This window comes from Urocampus carinirostris, chromosome 16 (genome assembly GCF_059441175.1).
Source record: "Urocampus carinirostris isolate Australia breed hairy pipefish chromosome 16, RoL_Ucar_1.0, whole genome shotgun sequence".
Lineage (NCBI taxonomy): Eukaryota > Metazoa > Chordata > Actinopteri > Syngnathiformes > Syngnathidae > Urocampus > Urocampus carinirostris.
Window position 1 is genome coordinate 27,698,072 of NC_142364.1, and position 15,001 is coordinate 27,713,072.

General features: G+C 41.0%; 1 protein-coding gene across 3 annotated transcripts in view; it reads right to left on the reverse strand.

Moving 5' to 3' along the window:
- The window catches only part of ntng2b (netrin g2b), a 140,000-nt gene that overhangs the window by 15,170 nt on the left and 109,829 nt on the right, over positions 1-15,001 (reverse strand). For 2 of the 3 annotated variants that reach the window (XM_088320072.1, XM_088320071.1), the window contains 2 exons: positions 2,863-3,030; positions 173-307 (listed from right to left, as the gene is read on the reverse strand). In XM_088320072.1, the coding sequence (XP_088176198.1) occupies positions 173-307; positions 2,863-3,030 (303 nt within the window). Of the gene's footprint in view, positions 1-172; positions 308-2,862; positions 3,031-15,001 lie in introns of those variants that run through there. The other variant, XR_015847103.1, reaches the window with a different exon arrangement.

Here is a 15,001-nt window from a genome sequence, read left to right on the forward strand (position 1 = left end):
GCATTTGGGTTGTCTTTGTCTTATATTTAAATAGGTTTGATGATCTGAAACATTTGTGGGGGATAAATATGCAAAAAACTAAGAAATCAGGAAGGGGGCAATTACATTTTGTACAGCACTGCATACATATTTGGTGATATGCGGTACCACAATATTTCTGTGCTTTACTTACGGTAACAGCCTTGTTTCCAGTAATATCCCGGCAGACACTCGTCACATTTGGCCCCCGTGGCGCCATCTTTGCACTGGCAGAAGCCTGTGCCGTTGCACCGGTCGTGGATGGAACCCATCTGGTTGCAGTTGCACTCTGGCAAGAAAAAACAAATTAAAAAGGTAAGCGCTTGTGAAACGCAGCACCTTGATTTGTATTCGCTGCTGGTTGACTCGTGTTGACCTTTTTTAAGCAAAGTCATTTTGTTTCGGATCACAATCTGGACAAGTCTCGTTCCCAAACGGTAAAGAACCACCCCCATGCTATCTGAATTTTAGCTGCAGTGATCTAATTTGGTTGAACATATTAGTTTTGTATGTATTTTGTCATACATTGTGTCATTTATTTTGTTGTCTAATTTGTCATGTATTTTGTTGTGTATTCTATCATTTACTTTGTCGTTTATTTCTGTATTTAATTTGTTGTGTATTTTGCAATTTATGCAGTTGTTTAATATGTTTTTCATGTATTTCTTCATGTGTTTTTTTCGCGTATTTTAGCATGTATTAGGTAGTGTATTTTGTCATTCATTTTGTTGTGTACCTTGTCATGTATTTGATCTTTTATTTAAATCAGTATTTATTTTGTTCTATAATTTGTCATGTATTTTCTCATTTACTTTGTCATTTATTTCTGCATTTATTTTGTCGTGTATTTCATCAAATACTTTGTCATTTATTTTTGTATTTATTTTGTTGTGTAGTTTGCAATTGATTTAGTTGTTTATTTATGATTTTTTGTCCTTTATTTTGTTTTGTATTTGGTCGTGTTTTGTAATTTATTTTGTTTTTCATTTTGTTATTTTGACAATTATTTTCTCATTAATTTTATTTTTGTATTTATTTGGTTATAATTTGTGGAGTATTTTGTTTTTGTCAAGTTTTATGTATTTTTTCAGGTATTTTGTCATGAATTTTTGTTGTTTAACTTGTCATGTATTTGATCTTATATTTAAATCGATATTTACTTTGTCATTTATTTTGATGTGTATTTTGTCATGTATTTTGCGAATTATTCATATTTGTGTTTATTTATAACTTTTTTGTAGTGTATTTTGTAGTGTAGTTTGTCATTCATTTTGATATTCGTTTGTCATGTATTTTGTCATTTATTTTGTAAGTTATGCTGTCATTTATTTATTTTTGTAATTCCTTTTTTAAATGTTTTTTGTTGTGTTATGTATTTTGTTGTGTACTTTGTCATTTATGTTTCAAAAAAATACTGGAATAAATATATGACAAAATAAATGCAAATAATGCATAGATATACAAATACATCGTATTTACGTCAAATAGGTTATATGGAATATTTTTGTTGGTATTTCTTTGTTTATCCATTTATTTCTACATAAGGCCGGATTAATCCTCCATATGTTTGTATGATTTTTCAGATATAACATTTTATATATTTCAATCATTTATACCTGCTTCCCTTATTTTGTCGTAAAAAATGCACCTCTCTCATATATTCGAGTGTCGTTATGACTATTTACATTTTGAAGTCATGTAACGTTTTATTTGACCATCTGTCAAAGTGCTCTTCGCTTTCATTGAAATAGAAAATCCTCAGCGAGCTTTCCTCATTAGGCTTCGGATTAGCGTTGCGACATGAGAGTGTTTCACAACTCTGTTGAAGCTGACAAACCATAATTTGTCATTAGTGTTGACTCGTTTCTTGATGATAGCCTGCAGCTTCTTGCTTCAAATCCAATTATAAATTACGGTAAAATGACATATTTAAGTTTGGCTATTACGCAATATGGCAGCGACGTGGTTGGTATTTGTGTTTGTGGGTCATGTGCATTAATATCGGGATTACACGTAGCAGCCTGGCTTTGGTGATGGATTTTCCCAGTTCGCTTTGAACCACTTTTTATTGCTTTTTCTTTTTTTTTTTCTTTTTTTTTTTTTTTTTTGCTTTCTTTTGTGTACATGTCAAAGCAAAATGGTAACAGAAAATTGATTTAAATTTTCCCATTTCACAGTCTGATAAACTAAAATGAATCAATTGATTCATAAATGGTTAGTGTGCTGTCCTCACCCCAGAGCTAGTGAAGATCTGCAACAACAAAAAAAGGATTCGCAACGAGCATTCGAATGATACCGTTTGTGCTCCTGTCGAAGTTTGGAGGATTAAAATGTTAACCACAAGAGGGCACTTGGAGACCTCTTTATATGTTTCTCAAAGGCAAAACAGTTACGTATGCAATATCTCTTAATTGTTACTATGCATTTCCAATTATATCTACTCCATTTTTCGAAATATAAGGTACACAGGATTACAAGGCGCACTTCAAATTTCTAATCCAAATTGGTGTTTTAGGTTGCACCTTATAGTCTGAAAAATATGGTAAATGTTTGACAAAATACATATATTTTTGTCTTGTTTTCTTGAATTTGCAGGTGTGCGTTTGCATGACTTAGGTGAACAACAGAGATGCACACAAACAACCATACAAACACACGTGTGCAAAAACACACAGGCACACACATGCACACAAACATGCATGCAAACACACATGTGCAGAAACATGCTGACACACACACATAGACACAGTTACACACAAAGACACACACACACAGGCACAAACCAGCGCGCAAACACACGCGTGCATTAACGCACAGACACACACAAAGACGCAACATCCTCACCGATGCAGACGCCCTCATCGTCCAGTTCAGCAGAGGCGTTGCGGTAGTATCCCAGTCTGCAGTGTTGGCAGTTCTGGCCCCTGGTGTTGTGCTTGCAGCTCACACAAGTGACAATTTTCAGGAACTCGAGGTAGCTGCAGCGGTTCGAGTGGCCGTAGCATTCACAGTCTAAAAGAATTCAAAACAAACAAGTTGAAGTGAACTTGTAACATTAAAAACGCATTCACAATCAATCCGAGTGATTAACGATGTTGTGGCTTGATAGAAGTCAGCAGTACGCAACAATGTCAACACAACTACCACTCACAAATGGACAGTGAATAAAAAAATAAGAGTTAGACCATTGATAGATGAAAGAGAACAAGCAGAGAATGGAGTGTCGACTTCCATTGAACTACTGACATGACAATTAAAACACTTTGTGTGAGTCAGATATTCTAAGGTCAATGTTATGAATGTTGCTAACAACAAATCAAAATAAAACCATGGTCTTTAAGAATAAAATACAAATGAAACTAACAAGTAGTTAGGATCTAAAGACAATTAACCCACCAAAATAACCATGTTTTTCTAGCAGGCTTAATTTGTGTGTAGTTTTATCAATGTTTACCGGGGATCAGCAACCTGAGCTTTTTAGCGCCGCCCTTATCACTCCTTTCAAAGTTTTTCAAGAATTTTTGGAAACAGGCTAAGAGGATTGAGGGAAATGTGTATTTTTCAATTCTGTTAAAATGTTTATGATACAACCTGGCCTGGTTACCTGGGTTCGAATCCCTTTTTCGTTTTGATTGAAACTAAGGATTTTTTTTTTTGAGGCGCCAGTCGGGATTTTCTTTTATTCTGGTATGGATCTTCAAAATTTTGAGTTGCTGACCCCTGAACTAGAAATGAAAAAAAGAAGAAAAAAACCCACAATTCTTTGAAAAAAATGCCAAGCTCACCAGGCAAACAAAGAAGAAGGAGATTATAGAAGTCGAGCGCCGACCAGTGTTGGGACTAAAGGTAAGATCTTAAGCCTGAAACCCGACTACGAGTTTGCTCGAGGGGGCGTGTCCTAACAATTAAAATGTGAAAATTCAAGTTCGCTTCGGGCTTGCTCCTCCATATCAAGTTAGTTGGTCGGGCTAGGGCTGGTTACAGGTTTAATACCCGCGGGCCGGGTCAGATCGACCTGTAGTTGATGCAGATGAACGCATTCTTGGAACGTATTTACTTATCTCGGTAAGTACTGTAATGCGTTATTGATGACAACGAATGAATGAAAGACCTTTACTGTCATTATACAATTATGATGAAATTGGTGCGTTACTCCGCTACATATTAACAGCAGATCATAAATGATAATGTCCTCTGATAGCTGTTTAATCACGACGTAACATAGAACCCTCAATCCAACAGTAACATTTACTCAATAGTGAGCAGGTTTTTATTTACGTACAAAGTACAACTGAGTACAGATACGGTGGGGCCGTAAAAGCACAGATGACGCTGAATTTTTCCCAATAGATATAGTCTCCCTGAACAAACGGGCTGCGTGTATACTTGCATCTATAATGTACGTAATAATATGAAATAAAATACTGAAATCAGGGAGTCAGCTTGTATGGGCAAACAGTATTTGGTTGTGTATCACCAGGAGTGAATGGTAGGCAGCACGTGGGCGTGGCTTAGACAGTGTTCTGAATTTTTGCAATACACTCTATCTGGCGAAATAAAGAAAATGTTGTGGACAGTACCTAGAAAAGGAAAAGGAGATTTTCAGGTGGTTTGAAGCCAAGAGACAAAATGGATATGGAGTGTCTTGGCTAAGTGTTTGTTTGCAAGGGTTATTGTTCTATTTTCTTTATTAATTATCCATTATCCGTTATCGGTCAGTTCATAATACGCTACAAAGCCAAGGAGCCGGGACAGGGTCATTTTCAGTGGGTCGTTGGCCTTGGCCCTGGCTAAATAAAGCCAAGAAAAGAAAAATAATTGAAGGTAATTTAAACCCCTTAACAGTAGAGGGCCATAATTTGTTGCAAATGGGAGTTAATACCAGTCATTTCACGCCACAGAAAAAGACAGATACATTTAGTTCAGGTATGGATTGTATTATTTTAAAGACAAAGTCGCTGAAATGAAGCAATTTGGACTTTATTAAACATGCAACTAATAAGCATTGTAATATTACTTGAAGTCATTTTGGTTTTGCTGGTCATTTAAAAATGTTAATACAGAGAACCCCTAACACTTCGCACATTGGTTATCACTGTTTCACTCTTTTGCAGTTTTTGAAATAAATTGTCTTTATTGTCATTGATATCAACATATAGTGCATTGTGTTCTGCATCAGACAGCACACAGCAAATGCTATCACAGGGGCAGGTTGTGTGGGTGGGTGTTATTTGGGCGTGACTGTGTGTGCGACAGTGATAGGATGGTAAATGCTGTAAGTCAAACAGCTGAGAAAGCGCACTAGCCAATATGTCCACCAAAACAAATTACAGAGAATTGCAAAATCTAATAGCTTTAGCTCAGAGGTCGGGAACATGTTTGATCCAAAGAGCCATAGTAGCAAAATATGTATATATATATTTTGAGGGAGCCATACCATTAAGCAAATTTCAGCAAAACCGCCAAAACTGCTCTCCAGACCAATTCTAAATTTTCAGCGCATTTTTTTGTGACGTTAGATAATTTTTCCCATAACAACAAATATACCACTTAAAATATATCCCCCTTCCACGAATATTTAGGATTATTGAGGCCCATTTTGACTTTTATTTATAAATAATGGTTTCAAAAGATGATGCAACCAGAGTTATTTTGTTAAAATGTCACAAAATACTGCAAAAAACTATACTGACGGGGCTGGGCAGAGTGCGCTGTGTGCATAACTCCGCCCACCTCTAATGCTCACCCAATCAAATTGCTCTGTGCGCTTGGCTGGCGTATCAGGTTGTCAAAAAGTTTTTCTGTGGATTTTCATCATAAAGTGTCTGCAGTATGGAGGTTTCCGACCCCTGCTTTAGCGGATTGTTATATTGAAAAAAAATTAAATCAACTTCTAAGGAAAAGTCAGGAGAGCGCAATGAAATAGTGATTATCAGTGGGTGCTCTGTGGATTATTATCGGGTCAGGAAAGAAACTGAGACAGCTTCAGGAGATAAACCAATACCAGTGCCACGGGTCTGGCCTACTGCTAAACATATAATGACACTAAAGGCAATTCAACTGCAGTTCTGTGTTTTCATGTGTAGTTCTATAATTGTTATTTTGTAACAGTCTAGTGCACTCTCAGTCGGAGGCAAGTTTGTCCCTTGGGGGATTTGACAAAAGGGTGTCATTCCTTTGCAAATTTTCACATTTTGTAGGGGGTCCTGGTCCCTTATCACCGCGATCACCAAAGGAATAGTGTATTTTATTATCTCTGGTTTAAGCTTCACAATCCATTCATTCGTTTCTTTTTCTTAATTTGGGTCACGGCTCGTAATCGAGGTAGGAGAACCCCTCATCTAGGGGATAACGTAATTACTTTTCCAATCAAATAACTAGTAACCGCAACTAACTACTGTTTTCCAGCCCGATACTGACACCAACACGCCGTGCTTTGAGAGATTACGACAGGAGAGCGGCACAGTCTAATAAGATTCTTAGAGAGCGGCAAGTGATAAATGTCGAAAAGTTTGGACGTCAAACGGATGGCCCTCGGCGTGCTTTATGAGTCCCATATTGGCTCAATAAAGACGGACCACTCCCTCCCCGTTACGACACTCCATCGCTGTTCGCTGACTCGGCTCGCCTGCCGCTCTGATTACTGCTGGGACCTTCGCAAGCCCGCCGGCCTACGGCGTTTGTTTGCATATGCTGCGTGAGTCAAAGCGCTTTAATTGTGTTTGCAAAGTGTAATGTCATGTCATTAAACGATTAGACGTTAAAGAGTCAACAGAGTAGTAGCTATGAATGAGGAAAAACTAGCACTGTTAGCAGGTCTCATCTTTAGTCACAGTTATGGCTATTTTTGCATGCAGAGAATAGTTGGATTGAATTGGCGGCGCCCTCTCATGGCGGCGCCCTCTATGGCGGCGGCTGGATCTGCTCCCGACAGTTTCTCACATTCTAGTCAAAAACCCCAATCTTCGACTCAGTTTATGAGGGCGAACAAAGACAACTCTAACTGTAGATTAATATACGATCGCAGTTTTTTTGCTGGATATGCGAACATCCAGAAATCCAGCGCAAATTTCGACGATCACTCTGGAGTGTTTACTTAGCCTCGGAGTGCTACGTCAACAGAACGAAGCGGCCGACAAAGCAGCGAGTAAAAGTGGCAAGCGGAAGCGCTGTGACCGGGGAAGGAAACGAGGTTGTCGGGCCGGGCTAACGGCTCGGATGAAGGCTAAACCCTTCAAAACGCCTCTACCATCCATTTTCCTATCCAACGTCCGCTCCCTGGACAACAAACTGGACCATTTACAAGTGGAATTTACATCGAACCGCGAATTGACGAACTGTTGTGCTTTAATTCTGACGGAGACATGGCTAAACTCATCTATCCCGAATGACGCTGTTAGCATTGTGGGGCTAACTGCTTTCCGCGCTGATAGAAGCGGCGAACTCACCGGCAAAAGCAAGGGGGGCGGTCTATGCATTTATACCAACAACAACTGGTGTAAAAATGCGAAGATAATATCGAAACACTGCTCACGAGACATTGAGCTTTTGACGGTGATCTGCAGACCTTTCTACCTACCGAGGGAGTTTAGCGCGACCATCATTACTGCCGTGTACGTGCCCCCCAGCGCTAATACGAAGGAGGCAATGGACGTTCTCTACCGAACTGTGAGTGAACTGCAGCATGCTTACTCCGTGTGCATTTTTATTGCGGCGGGGGACTTTAACCAGGCCAATATGAAAACAGTTCTCCCGCATTTCCATCAGCATGTAAACTTTGCTACAAGAGGTAGGAACACATTAGACCTGGCCTACACAAACATCAAAGGTGCATATAAAGCAGCCCCCCGCCCCCATCTTGGCTCATCAGATCACCTTTCAATTATGCTAATTCCAGCATACAAGCCCCTGCTGACCAGAGAAAAACCTACAGTGAAGCAGGTGAGGGTGTGGTCTGAGGGTGCAATGGAGGCACTACAGGACTGCTTTGATTGCACTGATTGGGACATGTTTAAATCGGCTGCCACTTACAACAACAAAATAAATATAGATGAGTACGCCATTTCTGTGTCAGCCTACATCAGTAAATGCGCAGAAGACGTCAGCAATAACAAAACTATATGCACCCGTGCCAATCAGAAGCCCTGGATGACTGCTGAAATACGAAAACAACTAAAAGTACGGAACCTTGCCTTTAGATCTGGTGACAAGGAGGCGCTGTTATCAGCGAGGGCTAACCTGAACCGGGCTATCAGACTAGCAAAGCGAACGCACAATCAAAAAATCCAGGAACGTTTCCTCAGCACAACCAACACCAGGGATATGTGGAAAGGCATTCAGGCCATCACCAGTTACAAGCCAACCACCGCCCCAGTGCAGAACACTAGCATGGACTTTCTGAATGACCTCAACAAATTCTTTGGAAGGTTCGAGGCACAAAACGGCACCCCTGCAGCGAAAGCGGTTCCAAATCAGGGCGAAAGAGCACTCCACCTGGACTCATCTGACGTGAGGAAGACCCTGAGAAGGGTCAACACAAGGAAGGCTCCAGGCCCGGACAACATTCCGGGGCGGGTACTTAGGGAGTGCGCCGATCAGCTGGCTTGGGTACTAACAGACATTTTCAACACCTCGCTAGACCAAGCCAAAGTACCATCATGCTTCAAATTTGCCAACATCATCCCAGTGCCAAAGAAACCCCAGATCTTATCACTCAACGATTACCGGCCCGTTGCACTGACTCCTATCATTATGAAGTGCTTTGAGAGACTGGTTAAAGAGCACATCACCTCCAGTCTCCCCTCCTCATTCGACCCCTTTCAGTTTGCCTACAGGACAAACCGCTCCACCAGGGATGCCATCTCCTCTGCGCTTCACCTGAGCCTGACACATCTAGAGGAGAAGAACACCCATGTGCGGATGCTGTTCCTGGACTTCAGTTCAGCATTCAACACCATCATCCCACAACATCTGGTGGACAAAATGAGACTCCTGGGTTTCAACACCCCCCTGCGGAACTGGCTGCTGGACTTCCTCTGTGACAGACCCCAATCAGTGCGGATAGGTCAGAACAGTTCAGATGTCATCTACCTCAGCACGGGCTCCCCCCAAGGCTGCGTCCTAAGCCCCTTGCTGTTCACCTTGATGACACACGACTGCGTCCCTAGGTCCGCCACAAACCACATCGTGAAGTATGCTGACGACACAACAGTGGTGGGCCTCATCAGGGATGACAACGACCTGGCCTACAGAGAGGAGGTGGAGCAGTTGGTGGGCTGGTGCAGGGACAACAGCCTGGTCCTGAATGTCGACAAAACTAAAGAGATCATTGTCGACTTTAGGAAAAACCAGCCCAACCATGCCCCACTTTGCATCAACAACAAGGCTGTGGAGGTTGTCAGCAGTATCAAGTTCCTAGGGGTGCACATTACAAACAAACTCACCTGGTCCGTAAACACTGCATCACTGGTTAAGAGGGCACAGCAGCGCCTGTACTTCCTGCGGAGGATGAGGAGAGCCCACCTGCCCCCACCCTCCCTCATTACATTCTACAGGGGCACCATAGAGAGTATCCTGACCAGCTGTATCTCTGTGTGGTGTGGAGGCTGCAGCGCTACCGACTGGGGTAGTGTGAGGAGGGTAACGAGGACAGCAGAGAAAATAATCGGGACTACACTTCCCTCCATTCAGGACATTGGCCAGAAGCACTGCCTATCCCATGCTAAAAACATTACCGGGGACCCCTCTCACCCCCATCATGGACTGTTCACTCTGCTAGCCTCTGGGAAGAGGTACTGCAGTGTGCGGTGCAGGACCACCAGGCTCCGCAATAGTCTAGTCCCCCTGGCCATTAGACTGTTAAATGGTCAATCTAACATATAGTTAACTTAAATCTAAACGGCTGCTAATCTGACTTTTGCACTACTGGCAGTTTTTTTTATAGCTTGCCACTCCTTGCACATTGCTCTCTGCACTATTGTAATTACAGCGTTATTGTTACAGTGTTAATGTTACTGTGTACCTGACTTGTCAACCTGACTGCCCATTTGCGCATCTGGTCAGCTACTCTTCTTGCACTATCGGCACTATGGTAAAATACTATACGTAGCCAAAATACAATACAACATTATTTATATCTGTACATTCAAGGAAACTGTGGGGGTCAGATGCATCGACATTTCGTTCTGTATACACGTGTACTAGAATGACAATAAAGTAGATCTGAATCTGAATCTGAATCTGAATCTGAATTAGGAATTTAGGTTTTTGGACCATTACGAATAATTTGTTTACATCAATTGTAAGCAACCAGACCGGTACTGTGAGTTGCACAGAAATAATTAAAATGGCTTGTTTCTTTGCCTGCACGGTATCTATTTTTGTATATAGTGGTACCTCGCTACATAAGAAAGTTTCAGGTTACGTAGTACCTGGACGGGAAAATATTGCCTCTAGGTACAAAGTCAAAAATACAGTGCTCGCGCTATTAGCAGCTCCCAGAGTTTCCCGAACGTGAACAAACGGGCTGCGTGTATCCCAGCATTCTCTTCGTGTCACCGTCACAGTTCAGAGTTCTGGGACAACAAGGAGCAGGGGTTTCGGCAAGATGGTGAAGAAAAGGACGCTGTTATCATTCAATCAGCCGAAATGAAAGAGATTTTATCAAATTCCATGATTTCTCAGAATTTTTTGACAGAAATCACCTGGGAAAAGTGTTGACAAGTCGGGCTACAGTTCATTATCATGTCTGCCTCAAGCATTTCAGATAGATTGTTGAAAGCGGGCAAAAGCAGACGTCATTGGATCAGTTTTTAAAAAACCTGAAGCAAAAAAGTAAATTAATTTTCTTATTTCTTCCTTTTCTCTTTGTATTTTTCACATTATCGTTTTATGTTCATTGTGCGGTAATCTAATTCTAGTGTTTTCCTAGTGCCTAATATACAAAAGGTCCCTGGTTTGAGACAGGGTGGAAACATATGTTGGCCTGGAGAGGGATGGGTCCCTACGAACTGTACTTGCCCAAGACACACCACAGGAAATGGTGCCCCTAAGACCCTAGTGGTTAAGGGATCCAACCAACCAACCAACCAACCAACCAACCAACCAACCAACCAACCAACCAACCAACCAACCAACCAACCAACCAACCAACCAACCAACCAACCAACCAACCAACCAACCAACCAACCAACCAACCAACCAACCAACCAACCAACCAACCAACCAACCCACCAACCAACCAAACAATCTAATTCTAACATGTATTTGTTTCATGTTCTGATGCTCTTTTATGATTTATTAAAATAATATCATACTGTACTTTTGCGGGGCCTGGAACGGATTAGCGCATTTACATTAAAAATGCGTCTCTACTTAAGAAGTTTTTTTGCTTACGAGGCTACTCCCAGAAAGAATAACATTTTTAAGTAGAGGTACCACTGTACACACATTTTTTTCATCTAAAAAAAACCTCAACATTTGGGTGTGTGTTATACACAGAATTTTACGGTTGCCATCAGTTAAAGGGAACATTGCTCATCGCCAACTACGGGTCCAATTGGTCAAGTGCATGCTACACCTAAACAGGGCACTAATTGTAGATACACATACTTTCAGGCAAAAAAAGAAAAGAACACTGCCTTTGTCCGAAAACCCTTCTAAACAAGCCTCTCGGCACGTTAGCTAAACGAACAGACAGAAAAAAGGTCAAAGCACAATGTCTCCATTGTTGCGTTTTGCAGTCGACCAGTGGTACCCTGACAACTACAACACAGAAAAGACAATTTACTTAGCAACCGTTTACATCAGCAGTAAGTACGTCCTGAACTCGTTTTCCCCAAATGTGTCACTCCGACAACCAACTAGGGGTGTGCCATTTTGAACCCAAGATATTTTTGATTTTTTTAAACCAAAAATGGTATCTACAGTATTTTGACCCTTATTTTTTGCTAATATACTTTACAGACAATATTAGATAAAATTCAAAACACTTAATGTTTTTATCAAAAGGGACAGTGCTCAACCTGGCCCTCATATCTCAGCTTCCATCCTGTGTCCAGTCTCCTCACTCTATCTTTTCATCCTGTTCTGTCACTTGGCGCCAGCCTGGTATTGTTCTAGAGGGACCACATTTCATTCAAATATGATTTAGTGTGTTCTATTGCCCCTGTTTTGGGCCGAGAATGATGATTCCAAAAAACATTATTTCATAGAAACATTCTTTTTTTAAATACTTGTAGCAAGTTAATAATAAGGATAAGGAGAAGTGGGAATCAGTGACAACAAGGATCGAGTTAAAAAAGGAAATTATGGCAAAATAAGAAAACGGTGTAAGTTTGTTGGCCACCCTAGCACTTAAAGGTACAGTAAATGGTTTAAAATTGTTTTATTTTTATCTTTATTACTTGTATAATCATCTTCATTCTTAAAATTTTTCTGTTTTAATATTGGACACCGGCAATAGACATTTGATGCCATTATTTTTACTATTATTGTGCACTGTTGTTCATTGTTTTGACTGTTATGCACAGTTCTTTGATTTTCACACACTTTAATGCGGCTCTGCCTTTGTAAACTGGAAGTTTAAATTTGAAAAAATGGCTCATGGGAGGGCTTTTACATTATTTTGGAATTTCTTATCTGATGTTTAGACTATTTCTTGTTTGCCTTGCAAATTCAAAATCCATTTATGCCTTCTCTCCTTATTTTGAGTATCTACTAGACTTTGAACACATCAATTATCAATTAACATTTCATTATGTATTGTTGTTCCGGTAGATGTTTCGTCAGTATTTTGGGTAGGTTTTTTTTGAAGCAGTTTTAGGGGATTGGCTTCTTTGCAATGTAGGCTTATATGCGAGTACAAACAGTAAATACTAAAATTGAAATGGGATTTTTTGGGCCCAATAGTCCTAATTTGAACACAAACTAAAAAGCAAAGGTCTGTTATAGTGTGAGGGATTGCCGCACGTCGACCATTCGCCTGTCAGTGCCATGACAACGCCCCGCTAACAAGCTAGCAGCAGGAAGCAAATGAGACACGTTTGGGGAAAAAAACCCGATACTTCTTTGTAGGAATGCTGAAGCGAGACTTTCCCCATTCTGAGCAGCAGTGCGGACACGTTTCCAGGGTGCGGTCCCCAAGCCGCCAAATAATGCTGCCGACAATTTCATTAAGAGCTACCGCTCCTCTTCCTTGCTACGATTATGATCACCTAGCTTAATTACACTTTTATTAAGCTTCATGTGCCTGGGAGGCACCTTGGCCAAATTCAAGTGCTTTTTAGGGAGTTTCAAAGCCAATTTTCCAATGTGTCCAGTACCGTTAAATGAAGAAAACCGGTGGATATTGTCAAGTCAAGTCGAGTCAAATGTGACACCTACATTTTTGACTGAGTCACTCTGGGTGATATTACATTTGCCAATGTTCAGTGCAGTTTTTGAGAACAAGTGACGGCATTTAGATGGACAAATAACTAACATTTCGGTCTTTTCAGAGTTGAGACGAAAGAAGTTCAGTGACATCTATTCCTATCTCAGTGAGGCCGGCCTCCAAATTTCCACAGTTTAGTGTGGCAGATTCCTCCATCGGAAGATATACCGTAAATTCCGGACTATAAGCCGCTACTTTTCCCCCAAACGTTCAACCCTGCGGCTTATTCAGTGATGCGGCCAATTTATGTTATTTTTCTAACGGCCGCCAGCGGCGCTCGAGTACAAAAGGTAAGATTTAGACCTGTGGAATATATGCGCCGAGGAAGACTGCAACTTCTTGGCTTGACTAGCGGCGAGAAATCTTTCACTAAAACTGGCCGCATGCGAAAGGCAACTTTTTCGCAAGTCTGCCAGTAGATCCTGACAGCGTGGGGCAGCATCAAAAAATCCACCATCACCAACGGGTTCCGAAATGCCGGTCTGCTGCGTGACGGAGAGGAGGGCACAGAATCAGGAGTGGACGGGAGCGTGGGACGACGTCTATATGAGAACGTTTCTTTCCGACACTGAGAAAGATGACTTTGATGGCTTCAGTTCTAAGGAGGAAGATGAGGACGGTTTACAGTGATTTTTACAAGTACGGTATGTTTTTTTAACAGACCCATTTACTGTGTTGCGAGCGTGTTGCTAGCGTGTTACTACAATTAACTGCCCGGATGAAAGTCATATTATTATTATTAAAGCTTTGAAAACTCTCTCGGTGTACCGTCTTTCTTTGTAAATATGTGTAACCATGTATGTTGTGTATTTGCAACTGTAAATTTTTGTAATGTATTTATTTGTATTTATTTTGGACACTTATTCTGATATGTTTTGGACGGGCGAATTAAAAAGAAGGGGCGTAACAAACGCGGGCTGACGGGAAGTGGGGACTGGTAAAGATGAGTGTTTGTGGACACGGCGGACAATAGTGGACATACAAGTTTTTCCCACCCTTACCTTTGGAAATATACAGTTTCTTCTTTGGATTACTTTCAACGGGACCCAGACTCTGCCGGTCTGCATCAAACCTTAAGTACCGGTATCATTTTCCGTATATTTTGCCGGCTGTGATTTTTGGACTGTGTACTTTAATGAAGGTTATTCAGTTATAATCGCGGGACTTAAATTCAGGTCTGGGTTAATTTTTTTATTGTTATAATGTTTGCGCATGCGGCTTATATACAAGTGCGGCATGTGTAAGTACAAAATCGGTTTTCCTCTTAAAATGTGGTGGGTGCGGCTGATAATCAGGTGCGCTCTATAGTCCGGAATTTACGGTAGTTGAGTGTCATCTGCGTAGCAATGGAAACTGATATTATACTTGTAAATAATATCACCTAATGGAAACATGTAAATGCTGAAAAGAAGAGGCCCAAGAACTGAACCCTGCGGAACACCACAGGTAACACTAAAGGGCTCAGATGTAATTTCACTGTATTTTAACACAGTGCGTCCTATTTGAGAGGTAAGATCTAAACCATAAGAGGAGGGTTCCGGAGAGACCAAT